At 40.5% G+C, this 16,702-nt stretch overlaps 1 protein-coding gene across 1 annotated transcript in view; it reads left to right on the forward strand.

Moving 5' to 3' along the window:
* TFCP2L1 (transcription factor CP2 like 1) overlaps positions 1-16,426 on the forward strand; it is a 32,603-nt gene extending 16,177 nt beyond the window's left edge. Inside the window, exons 3-15 of the mRNA XM_035331987.1 lie at positions 2,441-2,517; positions 4,118-4,223; positions 4,501-4,607; positions 5,175-5,327; positions 6,492-6,602; positions 8,334-8,425; positions 9,556-9,604; positions 9,701-9,794; positions 10,679-10,769; positions 11,449-11,549; positions 12,533-12,675; positions 14,754-14,805; positions 15,129-16,426. Of these exons, the coding sequence (XP_035187878.1) occupies positions 2,441-2,517; positions 4,118-4,223; positions 4,501-4,607; positions 5,175-5,327; positions 6,492-6,602; positions 8,334-8,425; positions 9,556-9,604; positions 9,701-9,794; positions 10,679-10,769; positions 11,449-11,549; positions 12,533-12,675; positions 14,754-14,805; positions 15,129-15,166 (1,214 nt within the window). The 3' untranslated portion in view covers positions 15,167-16,426. The remainder of the gene's footprint in view (positions 1-2,440; positions 2,518-4,117; positions 4,224-4,500; positions 4,608-5,174; positions 5,328-6,491; positions 6,603-8,333; positions 8,426-9,555; positions 9,605-9,700; positions 9,795-10,678; positions 10,770-11,448; positions 11,550-12,532; positions 12,676-14,753; positions 14,806-15,128) is intronic.
* Positions 16,427-16,702: the final 276 nt, after the last annotated feature.

Below are 16,702 nucleotides of genomic sequence, written 5' to 3' on the forward strand. Positions count from 1 at the left end.
AGTTCAGCTGGGAGCTGTGTTTTGATAGCGGTCCTGTGTTGTAACCGGAGTTGAACATTGGGATGCTAAAGGGAAAGCAGTTAGCATGAAATACCATTCTGAATGAGGCTTTTCATGGCGTAAACCAAGTTCCAGGGCTTACATCAGATGACCCATATATCTTTCATCAAAGCATTTTACTTCCTATTTGGCTTTCCATTCAATATTAACTCTGTCTCCACAACAGTTTCTTTCTTACCAGTGGGCAGAATCTGTTTCTAACTCATTCCAAGCAGAATTACTCCTGTCAGAATGAGATGTGTGGTGCTGCTTGTTTGCTGGGTTGCAGAATTGCTCCTGTCCCATGTGAGTGCTTGGAAGATGCAGGCTGAGGAGTTCCTGAGTGCTTGATGTTAGTTTGAAGGGAATGTGGTTGATGTCTTCATGCTGGTTATTTTCTTCTGCCTCCTAGGAACTGCAAGTAAGCAAATCAGGTTTCCCAAAGAGAAGGAATATAGCAAAGCATAAAGTTGTCCCAAAAAACTGCGAAGTCCCAAGATTGTTGCTGAATGACTGGAAGTGCTTGTGGCTCTAGCGTTGCCTGCCTCTGCAGCACAGCTCATGCCATTTCTCTGTCCTTTCACACCATCTGAGTACAGTCATAGATGTATTCAGCTGTCTCTTGGAAGCTCATGGTCTTGAATCCTAAACTAATTTTGCATAATGTTTAATTAGCCTAATGTTTGCTTGGGAGCAAATTGCAAGTGCAAGAGATTCTTGGCTGTGTAAATCCATTTAGACAATGAACTGATTTTGTGAACCTGAGCCTGATATTTTTATGCTAATACAATAGTATTGATTTTGTGGGGACATAATGTACTTCTCTCTTAAAATTGCCAAGTGAATAATAACCTCTATCAGAGGGAATATTAGAGAGTTTCTTGAGTTAGTGTGGAAGACCTCAGTTTCAGTGCTATGGTTTACAGCATCCACTTTTATTGTTCAGCAATCTTGAAAGGGACGTCACTTGCTACTTTGGTTTATGTGCGATGAGATGGGTTAAGATCTGTGTGTGTTTACAGTGCTTAATTTGGCACTTCATATGGTTTATTCTTTCCTCTGCATCCCCTAAGCCGCGTGCTGGATTCAAGGGTCATTTCCTGTTTGCAGAACTCCTATTGACATCAGTAGGAGAGTTGTGCAAACATCTAAGGCTCCAATATAGCCCCTCTTGTCCTCCAACCCCCCGCCCCAGCCGGCTGAGTATGCACACGTATCTTTGTGCTCTAGTGATACGGTCTGTGCTCACATGAGCACCCAGAAGAGGGGAACCTGACTGAAATGCGGTACCATGTTGATATATCAGCTGTCAAAAGTCTTTTATTTCTAGATCCAGGTTCAGAAATGTAGCATTTTTGTCTGCTGATAGCAACTACTCAATGGGAGATTTATCTGCTTTGGAGTTTTCTGCAGGGCCAGTTTGGAGGAGATGCTGGCTGACCCAGCAGATCCAAACTGGTTGCCCTTTTGGTGCCTGCCTTGTTGTACCTGTGCATTTTTTTCAGTAGAAATGGGGATAGCAAGATGAACAAGAAAAGCTAACCGAACTATTACGTATAGATATGCTTCATTAATCCTAATGTTCCTGTCCTGCCTCTGTACCAGCTGAGGGTTTATTGTACAGTTGGTCCTACTCAATGAGTTTTTGTGCTGTCTTAGCTATTTGTGCATAAGGTTTTGGGACATCAGCCTCCTTTGTCTGCTGTCGGCCTTGATACTTGATGATACTTCACAAGCCAGTTAGCTGAATTCTACTGAACAGACTAAGACCATTATGCTGAGGGGTGGTGGTTGTGGGTGCCAAGTCTGAATCCCTTCCAGTGGTCAGGATTGGTCCTTGTACATACTGTACAATCCATTGCTGCTCCACACGTCTGAAGGAGTATTTGTGCAATGGACAACCACACCTAAGGCCTGGTATTGCTGGTGCACTGGAACACCTTGCAGACCTGACTGTGCTCTGAAGAAGGCGAGATTTGCCCCAGGTTGCTATCCTTTGCAGAACAGTGCCTGGACCTGTTGTGCAGCAGCTCTTCACCCAACCTTTGCTGCAGTAGAAGGGACGGATAAAGGCAGTGCTGTTACAGCTGTGTGGCATGGGATGGGGGGAAGGCCTTGAACACCTCAGTGATGTTGTGGAGGGTGACCAGAAGGCCGAGCAGCCCTTGGAGACAGACTGTGATTGCCTAACTGAGTTCTTTTAGCAGCCAAAAGACAAACCTTCCCCTCAGATTTCTGCTGTGCTTTAGTGCCTACTCAATTACTGGGGCAAATGCATTATGTTACCAAAAATGAACTTTCCCTGATCAGACGTATGCTTTATTAGCCACGTAAATGCCAGCATGACTCTCTCATTGCTACAACATATTAAACACCTTGGAAATGTTTCCTTAAACTCTAGGTCAGTCTTATGAAATCCGTCTACTTGAGAATAGGAAATTGGGAGAGTTTCAAGATTTAAACACAAAATATGTAAAGGTAAGGAGAAATATAGATTTCTTTTCTTCCTGCTACTACATACAGCCTCTAATGAAGGGCCTGATCTTGCTCACACTGAGGCAATGGAAAATACTTTGCCATTGTTTTTAATGGGAGCAGGGTTGATGGAGTTACTCTGCGTGCTGGAGTTCCACGGGACTCTGCAGCTTGGCTTTACAGGGCTTCAAGGGAATCCTTGTTCTGTTTGTGATCCTGACCCCAGAGTTTCACTGTGAATGTTGGGTTCGGGGGAATCCCAAAGTTCAGAGGTGAACATGGTCAAAACTGCTGAGAGGCAGGCTTGTCTCCCTTCTTAACCCGAGCAACACGCCTGTGTTGTTACGTGTCATGCGAAGGACCCTGGTATTTACGCTGTTCTGCCACACAGGTTCTGCATAGCTCCAGTTTACTTCAGTAATGGACATGATTTTGAACATATAGAACTTGGTTGTTTCAGTTCAAATTCAAAAACTTGGATCCAGATCTTGTTTCTGGATCCAGCCTTCAAGCCTTCCTCTACCAAATTCTTGGCTGTTCTGCCATAGGATTTCTTTTGAGACGTTGGGACTTAATTGCAACATTTGGATTCCAATCTGGACTTCAACTTTTGCCCAAGTTTAGGCACATTTGGCTTTTGCCCATTTCAGGAATCTTAAAGATTTAGATTCCGATTTTGCAGGCATTCCCACTGTGGCTTGCTTGCTTTGGAGCTAGGGTTTGATTTGGGCCTTCTCGGGTTCACTGGCAAAAATTGCTCATCCATTTGATATGGAAGTCCCCAGTAGGCGCAGGGAATTGAGAAACCGGGAGATAAGGGGTCGTTAACTCATGCAGGATTTATATTTGGGTATACTTTGGACTTGTCTGCCATGGGGATTGCCTTTATTCCAGCCATTTGTCTCCAGTTATTGACATGGCTGCAACATTGCGGGCCAGAGATGCAAGGTTCCCCTATTACAGTAGTTTTTCTATTCTATACTTGTTTAACTATAAGTTTTCCATCTTGCTATCCCTGCTTTTACTGAAAGAAACACAAGTTAAAGGCAAATTCAGTGTCAATGACTGAAGGTTAATGGCTGGAATCAAGGTTAATTTCCCACTGACAAGGTGTCTGGGCATGTCAGCTCCACCAGTGCAGGGACAGGTGAGCTGGCTTTCACATTTTCTGATCAGAGTGGGATATACTGGGGTTGGGGCATGGTACAGACACATTAAGTACAGTCCCCCTCCCTTCATGTGAGCCATTTTGGGTGTGGAGGCAGTATAGCTATGTTTACCTGGCATGACATCTAAGATTAGGTGGACATTGCTATAGTGCTTCCAGACCAAATCCCAGAAAGCTGTACAGGGCTATTTTATGAGGTATAAATGTGCCCTGTGAAGGGGAAAGTGTGCTGATGTCGTGCTTCAGGGGTCCCTTAGGAATTTGAGAAACATGGTGATGGGTCTCTTAGGGGAAACCTCTGCTCCCCTCTTGAATGGGGGTCAGAAACATGTAGGAGGAACAGATCAGCTTTTTCTCCTACACTGGAAAGCCAAAGTCATCTCAAGAGAAGGGCTTCTAGATCACATTGTTCATCTTGCCATCTTTTCTTAACAGAGTATAATTCGTGTAGTTTTCCATGATCGACGCCTACAGTACACAGAGCATCAGCAGCTGGAGGGCTGGAGGTGGAGTCGGCCTGGGGACCGCATCCTTGATATAGGTGAGACTATTTCATTACGGTCCTTGTGTAGTGTTTGGAAGCGAAGTGCTGCATGGTGTATGGTGTGTTTACATGGGTGTTTGTTTTTTTATCCTACTCTCTTAGAAAAACCTTGGGAGGGAAGGAGATCTAGGACTATAGGCCCTAGAAATATCATTTCATTCAAACAGATATATCATTGGTGGCTTGGCTTTTCACATGCTTCTTGTAACTGTATGGAAATGCTTTCTCTTCTTCAATTTAATATTTTTAAAATTTTAGGGGTTTTCTTCTACAGATATTCCGCTGTCAGTTGGCATCTTGGATCCCAGAGCCAGTCCCACACAGCTGAACACTGTTGAATTTTTGTGGGATCCATCAAAGAGAGCCTCAGCATTCATTCAGGTAAGAGAAAAGTGATATTCCTATGGTAAATACAAAGGTGAGGTATCTTATAAAGACCTGAAGAGAGAGAGATGGGATGTGAAGAAAGATCAGTCATATATAACTAGTTAATAGGATACTTGCTAGTTTTGAAGCAATATCTGCTCTAGCTGGGTTATTTTTTTTTTAAAAAAGTACCCCCTCAAAACACACATTGATATTGCTTTCTAAGCACAAGTTTTGTCTGGAGGAAACCATTCACAACCTTTTAGTTTTGCTTGCTTTCCTTGTTCATGAGGGTTTCTTGTCTCAAATGCCAACTATGTGTTTTTAATCTGTGTGTGGGATTTACTTAAGTCAGAGGATGCTTTTCCTGATGTCCTATTTCTCTGTAGGCTCCTTGTTCTTCTAATTGTTTTGTCTTGGGGAACAGAAGTGAAAATATTTTGAACTCTTCTGACTCTTTTAGTTTCTAGGGAGGAGCTAAAACCTCATGTTCAGGCACACTGCAAATTCAAGGAGTCTAAAACTCAGTTTTGCACAACTTCAAACAGTATCCAGAGATAAGCACAGCTTTTGTTTTGCCAGGTACATTGTATCAGCACAGAATTTACTCCACGGAAACATGGAGGAGAGAAGGGGGTTCCTTTCCGGGTACAAATCGACACCTTTAAGCAGAATGAAAATGGTGAATACACAGAACACTTGCACTCTGCAAGCTGCCAGATCAAGGTGTTCAAGGTATGAAGTAGTTTTGGCTTTGTCATCAACTAGATGAAGACACAAGAACATGGACAGTTTGTAAATTGTGTAGGAGTGGTGCTAATTGCAGAATAAAAGAACAAAGGCTTTTAAATGGATATGCTTAAAATTTTAAACAGGACTCTTGCACACAGAGCAACATAACCTCTGAACTACACAGCAATTCTAGTTAAATTCAAATGACCCAAGAGCCACACTGAGACCAATGCCAGTGCATTGTAGCTTGAACAGTATACAAACACTGAGATCTGGGCTGTTTGGATGTCTTAATAATGAGGAAAAAAACCCACCCAACAACTCAAGCCTTGACTGGTTAGAATGAAAACCCACTGGATAGGTGTCAGTGCAAAAAATAAATTTCTGTGTAACGTAGACAAGTAGTGTCTAGAAGGCAGTGTCCTTCACTGGCTTGTGTCCTGAAGGTGATGATGTGTTAAAAACCATACAGAAAAAAACCTATATGGTCCGCTTTCTCAGGAATGTATGGGATACTGGATTAAGTCATTTTAAGTTAACCTATTGCAGTGATGATATTCAGGGTATCCACTGTGTTTCATTGTGTCTAGGCAATCAAGACAGCATGGGCATTTCCAGTTTCTTTGATTAAATCCTCCATGAACAGTATGGACGTAACTGGAGATCTTAAATAACCTTTGCTTGTTGCTGCAGAATTCCTTGGGGAGAGAAAGATGATTCTGTCCATCTCCAAAGCTTCTAATGTGGGCGTGGCAGACCTGGAGCAACTTAAGCCTACAAAAATCTTGTCATTTTCTTGAAGGATCTGCTGCTCCCATTCTGCTCCTGTGAGCAGTGTCTTTCCTGTTCCAGGAGACGGGGTGCAAATACCAGCTGAGGTGTATAATTCAGTATGCTCGTGGTCTGAAATCTGTTGGTATAAAATCTCAGGATTGTGGTCAGCCTCGTTTGGAAGTGCTGTTGGCATTAATGGGAAGCAATATAGAAACAGTAGAGATGTTAGATTGTTTTTTTTGTCTGGAAAATACAGATCTGGTCTTGCCTCATATGTAGAGTCCCCATAAATCTTAAGGAGTCTTCTGTGAACAGATCAGAAAAAATCGGTTGGCTTCTGTCTCCAAACTTGTAATACTTGGCATAAGGGAAAGCTTGTGCTTGTGCTTATAGCCTAAAGGAGCAGACAGAAAACAGAAGACTGACAGGGAAAAAATGGAGAAGAAGACCACCCAAGAGAAGGAGAAGTATCAGCCTTCCTATGAGACAACTATTCTCACAGAGGTAAAATGTTTTAGACATATGTTGTACTACTTCAGCATATTGGGAAACAGATTTCAGAGCAAATGCAGTCTAACTGAGCCTTGGAGATTCTTGTGGAGACTCTTATGCCAAGATCTCACTGAAATCGAGAGCTCAGTGAAATTATAACGTGTCTCTCATTGTTGAAGTTTATAAAAGTTTCCAAAATTTCTTATGTTTCAGAGTATAATCCAGTCCTCAACAGCCTATGTTTAAAATAAATGTTTTCTCTTTCTTCTGCCATGTTCCTGGGCACTTGTCATGATACTTAGATGCCAGTTGTATGAGGTATTTTCTTCAGAACTGTTTGGCACAAGCTCATGTTGGAAATGGGGCAGCTGAACAGATGAATAGGCTGTCTGATTAAATTATCAATCTGTTTTTCTGTGATTGGGCCTTTGAGGCTACTATTACGGTAGCTCTCGGAAGATTCTGGCTTGTACTCTAGGAATATCTGAATGTCTTATGTTCTGTGGATATGACTGTCATCTGGTACAGAGATGCATGTGTTTCTACACTCAGTCTCTTCATTGCTAAGATGTATGTATAAGCTCACCCCAGGCTATAGAATTGCTAAGCCAAACGGACTCAAGACAATAGTTTAAAAGCGCTGTTCCATCTCCTTGTGGGAATGTTTTGTAGTCTGATTTATTTTTATTTTTTTCTGAAATGGCTTGTTGAACTTCTAAAAATGAGGATTTTTTTTTCCTAATTCAAATAAACTTCCTGTTTGTGAGATCCAGCTTGTCCCACTCAATTTTCCTCAAGTTGCCGGGAGTGACCAGTGTGTTCTCTAATTCAACGTGGTGATTGTTAACAAGGCTCTTGTGTACACAGAGCTAATTCTACTGAGTTGGCAGATCCTAAACTCTTGCTATTAGCTGTGATACACTTTGACATATTGCACAGGGAGATGTGGGTTGCTAAAGAGTTAAATATTTGCTAGTGCCCTATGTGGAGATGATAAAACTCCAAAGCCACAGCTTGTCTTCTTTTTATCATTGCAAACAAGGATACTACAGAGCATTTTCTTGAGCTCTTGATGGCAGGGGCTTCCACAGGGCTAGATTTCTTCTACTGATTGCAGTGGCATAAATTCACAACAAAGACACAAATTCTAGCTAGTTGCTCTGGCTTGATACTAGTGTGATGGAGTATGGAGTTTGACTTGTATTTGTGAAGGCTTTTAGTAGTTTCATGTCTGTTTTGTCTTAAATTTTCCCTATGTAATATCCATTTATAACTTGAGCTCTTCAACTAATAGCCAGAAGTTTTAGCAGGCTGGTTCAAATTCTGCTTTTTCACTGGTATAAACCTGAAGCAATGCCACTGGAGCGTATTTGTCACTCTTGCCTGGCTTTAATTAGGGATTTATAATTGAGACCAGTGGTATTTCTGTATCATTGCTGCCTTCAGTCTGAGTTGACTTACTGGCGTTGCTCTGACTTACAGCTGTGCACACTTTGGCCCAGTGTTATTTGGGGACAGGCTTTGTGAAATGGGAGAAATGTGGAATGCACAACTGGAATCAATCTGGCCCCCTGACAGCCTGCTTGGAGTGCAGCGTAGGATCCATGGCCTGTCTCCTCCTCCCAGCAGGAGTGATGAGCTGAAGTTAGTGGCGTGGCAACAGCATGAATGTGGTGTGAGAGGAGAATCGAATCCTTTATTTCCAACCTCATGAAAGTATCCCCGCTGCCTTTCTTCCAACAGTGCTCTCCCTGGCCAGATGTGCCTTATCAAATGAACAATGCTCCATCTCCAAGCTACAACAGTTCTCCCAACAGCTTCAACCTTGGAGATGGGTATGTAAAAAATAAAATGCTCTGTTTTTCCCGTTGATTCGGTAGCCCTTGTGTGTATGTGTTTTGTGTATCCATGCATTTCGTTTCCTCTAAGAGGTCAAGGACCAGTTAGCCTCTCAGTATCCTTCCTGGAAGGGGCAAGATATTTTCCACAAAGGTTTTAAGACCTTACAGGCAGGAATTCCTTGTAGTGCAGAGGTCTGAATGTCCATTGATTATGTGGTGGCTGAGAGATGAGCGTCAGAGAACCACCTGGACAATTTTGGCCCTAAATTTGTTCTCTTACTTTTCTGTGGGGTCAGGCAACATACTATGTATGCCCTGTTCCAACAATTCTCAATATCTTCCAACAAGAGTGTTTGAAGAGATGCTGAATGCTGAAAGCCTCTGAGTTGGTATTTCTCCCTTCTTTTCTGACTTAAGATGGCTTGGGACAGTGTTGAATTCCTGGTTTAGTGGGATTCAAATAAGCTGTCTGGAGACAAAACAATCAGGTTTCTAAGCAGCCATTCAAGAATGAAGGATAAACAGGAGGCATATTTAATTCATTAATATTGCCATCATAAGGAAATAAATATAGTGGTCCTGAAATACCTAAGATAAGTCCTGTCAGTGTTTAGGGAGGGTCTATTAGAAATTTTGTGTAATAAACTATAGTTTAGTATGTTTAAAATAATACCAGGGCTGATTTAGAAGGTCCCTTATTATTCTGTTTTTGTGAAGAATCGCTATTAGACAATGGATTTAGTTAGGGGATTTTTTGGCTCAGAAAGGTTGAGTTTAGCCACACTTGTAGGTCACAACTTGCTTGGTTAGAAGGGGTCACATTAGTAAGTCAGCTGTATGGAAAATCTTGAATGAGGTCAACAAACGGAGTTTTTCCTCAGTGTTGAGCAGAAACTCAACTGAGCAGCAAAAGCAGAGTTGTGGAGTTTTTGTTTGTTTGTTTTTTGTACCAGTCCAGATTTTGGAAATCTTTTTAAAAATCTGATGGAGAAGTCAGTATCAATCAGGTCAATATGTAACTTGTGACAGTAGAGTCAAATAGAGAAGGGGGAGGAGGATGGGCACTAAATGCAAAATTTAAAATAATGTTTTTTTCTCTTCCAACTTTATATAATTTTTTTTAGAAACAGTTCTCCAACCCACCAAGTGGAGCTCCTGCCTCCCAGCAATGATGTAAGTATTTGAGATCATGTTAATGTGGTGCTTTTCTTTTTTAGGACTCTGGTGAACAGTTCATTTCAAGACCTTCTTATTCTTTTTGCAATGTAGCATCTCCTTCCTTCTGCTTCTATTCAAGATGCCCAGCAGTGGCTTCATCGTAATAGGTTCTCTCCATTCTGTAGACTCTTCTCAAGTTTTTCGGGTGAGTTTGAATGGTCCAATTATTTTGTCTTTATTCTCTTTTGTAAGTGCAGCTCATGCTTCCTATCAATAGCATCTGCTGCTGGCCACTGTTGATGGGATCACTAGTCAGATCTGGTGTGGGTGTTCTTTTGTTCTTAGGTTAGTTAGCATTTACCAAAACATGTATTGTAAAAATAAAGAAAATAAGTGAAGTTGGAAAGGACTTATTGAGTTCATTAGCTCCAATCTTCTGCTTGAAACAAGTCCAATTAGATCAGGTTGCTTAGGGCCTTTTGCAGTTGTGGTGTGAGTATCTCCAACCTTGGAGATACTCCATGATCTCTCTGGGTAACCTCTTCAAATACCTGACTATGCTCACAATGAAAAGCTATTTCCTTTTACCTAATCAGTATTTCCCATCTTTCAACTTCTGTCTGCTGTCTCTTGCCCTGTTACTGTGCACCTTCAGGAAGAGCCTGGCTCCAACTTCATTGTACCCTCCCATTAGGTAGTTGTATACAGCATTAAGATGGTGGAAGGGAGAAGTATTTAAGATGCTGAAACCTCGAGGAGCCTTTCGCTGACTTGCTTGCATCAATCTTAAATAACCTGGTGAACATGGCAGCAAAAGAAAATTGAGACATTTAGTGGTGGAGAGTGTTAAGTAGCTAGCTTGTTTCTATATTGTCTAGAACATCTTCCTATGGACCACTGCTCTTCCAGCACTCTATTTTACAATGATTCATTTGCAGTGTCACCTCTCTCAATCTGCAACCTCTCCAGGCAAGTCTGTCTGATTTAGCTTTGTGGATTCTCTCCCCCTCCCCTATCCTACTGACCATACACAAAATTTGGAAGCTAAGATTTGCTTAACTTCTGAAAAAAAAAATCTGAAATACGTAGGTGCTGACTTACTGAAGATGTCCAAAGAAGATTTTGTTCAAATCTGTGGGCCTGCTGATGGAATTCGGCTCTTTAATGCAATCAAAGGAAGGTTTGTACTTTTTCCTTCCTATTTTTCTTGTTATGGTGGCATCCCTCGATACTTTCAATGTTAACTAGAAGTTAATCCTAGCGCTGTAGCATTTAGACTTCCTTTTAACACTTCAGAGGGTCATCTTAAAGTCTGGAAATCACAATGGTATTCAAATCCAAGTGCAGATCAGAAATGCTGCCAAACTCACCTGAGTTAAAAATGAAGCAGCATAATGTGGATTTCCAGTGATTTATTTGCTGCGATATGATTGTTTCCATGTACCTCATATGTGACACTGCCTACAGTACCTCATCTTGTATCTCCATCAGAGGTAACAAACAAATAAAACAACCCCAGAGCCTCAGATGACCGTAAAACTTAATTTAGATGGGGATAACATTGTAAATTCTCCAGCTGCTCAGAATTTAAATCAGTAGAGGAGGGTATGATGAACTGCTTTGCAAATGTTGGATACTGTTTATTCTTATCTGACCCTGAAGATATTAAGGTGTTCTGCAGTCTACCACCACCTCCAAGGGGGCTCTTAGTAGACCTCCCTAAGTCATTTAGTCCCCAGCATCAAGAATTGGTTGGATATTTATGCACAGCCTGAATGATTCCATCTTTCATTGTTTCGTGGCTGACTGGAACAATTTTAGATCTAAATAACTCACTACTGCCTTTTAATAATCTATAGAAATGTAAGGCCCAAGATGACAATTTATGTCTGTCAAGAACCAGAGCATAACAGGTCCCACCTCCACCAAAAACGAGAGAATGGAGATGGCAGTCTTTGCGGTAAGTTTTTATGTATGGATTTTGTTAAGCACTTGTCTGAAAATATGCTTTCTGCCCGAGCTTCTGCATGGCACAATTTGGTATTGTGTGTTTAAAGAGGTCATACTTATTCCAGTTTTGACACTGTTAGGTTAGTTAGCTTAGTTACAGGGCTACAGTCACAAGCTATCTAAACAATGACATAACAAAGGCTCTGTTCTGTTCTTAACAATTCCTGTAGCATTAAAAACTACCATCCCATCCACAATTTGCTTGTAGATACGGCTTTTTTGAAAGTGTCCTAGGAAATGGAAGGCTGGTATGTCTTAAGGTGGGGTTCTAATTCTTGGAATTTCAAAACTTTTGGGGAGTCACTGCTCTGAACTCTCTGATAACACGCTCTAGAAGTAGGATCACATAAGAATGGAGATCCTACTTAGTTCTAGCACATAGTATTAACTAGACACAGTTTTTCTACCTGGCTGTTCCTACCATTTGGATCAGATTTTAAAAAATATTGTCCTCTACAGTTACCTGATTCACTGAAGTCTTTAGTTTGTGCCTATGGTGTCAGTGGGATAACATCTAATAAAATACTACTTTTGTGCAACATCTTATCATGTGTTTTACTGCTTAATCAGAGCTACTTTAAAATGTCAAAATTTAAAAGTAGTAAAGTATATCATCCAAGAATAATGACATCCCTATAAGAGATTATTTTTTTTGTACCCTATTATACATGTTGTCATTAGTTCTTATGATGTCCTCTGGGCAAAACTGACATGGGTTCCATTTGCCTGCTGTACCCAAATGTTAGGTATTTTTCTACAAATCATCGAGTTGCATATTTGGGTTGCTTTGAAGGTACTAAGCATGCTTATCTACTGTCAAGATTTGAACCTTGATATTAAATGCAACCATATGGTTGTTGATATTGAGCATCTTGGTGTTATCTGTCATTACTATCCTATAATTACACTGTAATTACTTTGAACTCGTTGCAGTATATCATGCAATTTTCTTGGAAGAATTGACCACCTTGGAATTAATTGAGAAGATTGCAAACTTGTACAGCATTTCTCCACAGCAGATAAATCGAATCTATCGGCAGGGGCCCACAGGGATCCATGTATTAGTGAGCAATGAGGTAAGGAATTAAAGCAAACTATCAGAGCTAAAACAGTTGTCTGCATTCTTGAAGTTTGAATGACCTACTAAAGTATGGAGTGAATTTTCAAGAAAATGTTGCAAGGTCTCTAATCCCAAAAACTTGAAACAAATAATTTAAAGCATATCATTTATGCATAACATTCATTTTGGTGTGATTTTAATATTTCTGCTTTATAAGAGAGATTTAAAAAAATTGTTTCTTTTTCATTTTGGCTGCTTAAACAAATTCCAAAATGAAGATCTGAAGTGAGTTTCTTTAAAAATGAATAGGAAAGCTTTCTGAAGAAGGCAAGTTTGAAAATCTTTAAGGCAATTAGTCTTAACATCTTAGCCAATGATTACAGCCACGTAATAACTGACTGACTACTGGGTCAGAGTTAGCGCTGTGTAAATGCACCCTATGATTTCATGGACCTCTGCTAGCTGTTTGTGTCCCATTATATGTTGGCTTAATTTAGTCCATTCCATTAACTTGTAGGTTATTGGTGAGTTGCCCTTCCTCTTTTTCCCCCCAGTAAGTGACTTACTCATTCATGCACCAGAATCACTTAGGGAGCTTCCTATATAAGAAACATTGTTAAAACAAATGAAGCAGAGCATAGGTCTCAACTGGGGCCTAAATTGAAGTCTGTAATGCTTATTCCTAAAGTCTCCTTGCTATTTCAGCCTGATTAAATCTGAAACCTTAATGCTTTATGGATGTAAAGTGCTTGGAGGCAACTCTTGGTAGGGGAATTGCCTTAACCAGCTTGGGTATAAGGCTTTAACTATTTACTTAAGTCAATTATTAACAATGTCTATTGCTTTATTTTTTATTTTTTATTTTTTTTTCTTGTTTTAGTAGCATAGTGGCAAGAGTGAGGCACTGTATGAATGTACTTCATGCATCATTAGACACAGACACACAGACTGGCCAGTGAAGTTTGCTTTGCAGGAGCAGGGGGTGACTGTTAGACCCAGAAGAGAATAGGGAGATCAGTCTAAGGTGAAAAGGGTGTTTGATGTGAGAACTTAGAGCTGGAAGAGCTCTACTGCATGTACTGAATGACATTCAGTAGCTAGGAGAACTCTTTTGCTTAAAGCTGGATTTTCTGGGCTGATCATAGGTTCTGGTCACCTTCCCTCTGAAGTTAGGTGTCCACTGTCTGCTGCAGCTGTAGGAGACAGTTCCAGAAAGTAATTCACCTCCTCTCTTCTACACAGCTACTTTAGGATGGGATGAAACATTAACTGTGGTCAAAGCTTAAGTGAGTGGTTCAGCTTGGATCTGAAGTGAGATGAATTTTAGTTAGGGGCCTCACCAGAAACTGCAAAGGTTCTGAATAGCTAGTTTCTCACAACTCAGATAGCTTTAGATACTAATCTTACCATGATCTGCCTTGTCTCTCTTAGCAGTTTCATTAAGATGCCTGTGCACAGTACAAATGGGTAAATGATTCCTGCAAGCACAGCATCTCTAGTAGTGTCATTTCAGAAGTGTCCACCTGGTTATTTTGACCAGACATTGTTAACAACATTCCTTTATTGAGCAAGGCATTCATTTCTTAGGTCTGACCACCTCTAGATATTATCCCAGATGCTAACGTAAACACAGCTGAGCTTCATGGTTCTGCTGAATGTGTGTGTATAATACATGTATGTGTGTGTATTACTATTGCTAGATTTTAGGAGAGGGTCTGTGTTTATCCAGCCTAAAATGGAATAGTGCCATTCAAGTAAATTAAGAGCATAATCTGTAATAAAGTAACTAGAGTGTTGTAAGAACTTGCAGGATCAAGAGTTGCAAAGAGGATGGGTAAAATGCTGAACAAGCCAGATCAGTTCCAGGCAAGTGCTTTAGTGTAAGTTTCTCTTAAGCACATTAGTAGCTGTAAGGACCCTAATTAATCATTCATGTACTTTTAATGATCTATGGGCAGGGTTACTGAGAACTACGTAGGACTAGACACTAGAATTTGTTTGCTAGTTTTTCTTTAAAGGCAATACTGACATTGAACGAATCATGAATTAAATTGCTAAAAACATTGTGTTGGCTTTTTTTCTTCTACCCTCCAGATGGTGCAGAACTTCCAAGATGAATCTTGTTTTGTTATCAGCACATTAAAAGGTAAGTATTGCTGCTCCTATTACATGTTTACATCAAATTACTGGTTGATCTATGTTTTTTTCTGTTATACTGTTGTAAAACTTAAATAATTACTCAAACACCACTGACATAAATGAGCAGGCCTTCTAGTAAAATGATAAAAGGTTATAAGATTGTATTTTTTTTGGTAAATGTTTTGACCTTAATATTCAACATTGATTGTCATGAATGGGTTGTGGAACAAGAGCGCAAATTAGTGAAAACTACCTAAGAAAACCTGGAGTTGCTCGTTTGTGTTGTTTTCTAAAACCAATGAAAAAATGATTTGCGTTTCTTTATTACAGCTGAAAGCAATGATGGCTACCACATCATTTTAAAATGACCGTGCTGCACAGAAAGACTTTAACAGCCTAAAATTTAGTGCCTCACTGAGATTGCTACAACCTAGACTGGAAACATGAAGAACCTTCTGGATAAAATGCTCCTATGAACTAAGAATTACCAAACAGCTTAAAGAAAAACTTGCTTTTACAGATACACATTTTTTTCTTTGAAGCTGGAGTTAAGAACATCCTCAAAGCTTGTATATGTTCCTTCCTTCCTCCCTTCCTCTCCAGTCTTAAAAATTGTTGAGGTTTCTGCTTACTGCTTAGAAACATCTGCCTTGTACTAAAGGGAAATGAAAGATAAACAAAAACCAATTCTCTAGACCCATCATGGTTGGGTGAATTGTTTTATTTACAGTTCTGAGTGTTTCTTGCTTTCAACACACACCCCATAGCTGATGGACATAGGCTCCCTGTGGCTCCTCTTTTACTCTTTGAGGTGGAGGGCTTGGGGCTAAATCCAGGAGCAAATTGAGCAACGCAGACGATGGATTTGGTGCCCAGTCCCCATTCATAGTGTCAACCCTGGAAGCCTGCAATTAGCTGCTTCCCATTTGTAGATGTGCTTGAAGTCCCAAGACCTTAGTCTAACCTGACAGAGCTTCTTTAATGCTTATCCAATAGAACAATTTTTGCAGGGTTCAAGAGAGGACAGGCAACCTGAAGCAAGCAGTTCAGTACTGTATTATATCTTTAGCTTTAGAGTAGTCTCCTTGCATGGAGTATGAGAGGGTTTTCGGAGGAAATATTTTGAACATTGAAAGGTATAGAGCTCATGACAAATTCATATCTCAGATTTATTCTACTCTACAAAGTGTTAATTACCTGCTGTCTCTAAAATAACTGGGAATTAGGCTTTATGATCTTGGAAGAGAAAATCGTTAAAGTAAGTAAAACTGAGTTTAGATTGAGCCCAGGTAATGGATTGTCTTAGTTGCTGCTGCTTATATTCTTGCTGTTTCACTCTGGACTCCTGTTTCAAATATTCTCAACTAAGTTAACCCCCACACCCCTCCCCAGGTCTCTTGGGATGCCATCCAGGCTCCATGAAGCTGAAAAAGTGGTTTTCACTGATGTCAAAGGCGAACTGGATCACACCCTTCTTGCATGGATGAATGATTTTGGCAGCTAATTAATAAGGCTGTCTCCCAAACTGAATGGCTATCTAGCATCAAATTCTTCTGCTTGAACATTTCATTTCTCCTTGAATTGAGACAGAAAGCTGAAATACCAACACTTTCCTGGAATGGATTTTTTTTTTTTTAAAGAGAAATTGTCAGTTGGAAAACGCTGAATAAAACGTTCTAGCGTTTTGGAATGGAAACGTTTAATTAAATCCATTTGACCCTTAAAGCAGCATCAGTTTTAGCTACTGTCGCAGACCTCAGAAATTACCATTAAAGTGCCTTGTGCGCCATGTCTCCCCTGGGGCTGAGCTTCTTGGCTGGATGTCAGATCCCATGGTGCACTTACCGCGGGTTAGTCAAAGGGGGAGTGCGTCATGAAGGCTGGAGGGGTGCCCAGGAGCCCAG

This window comes from Oxyura jamaicensis, chromosome 7 (genome assembly GCF_011077185.1).
Source record: "Oxyura jamaicensis isolate SHBP4307 breed ruddy duck chromosome 7, BPBGC_Ojam_1.0, whole genome shotgun sequence".
In the NCBI taxonomy this organism is placed as follows: Eukaryota; Metazoa; Chordata; class Aves; order Anseriformes; family Anatidae; genus Oxyura; species Oxyura jamaicensis.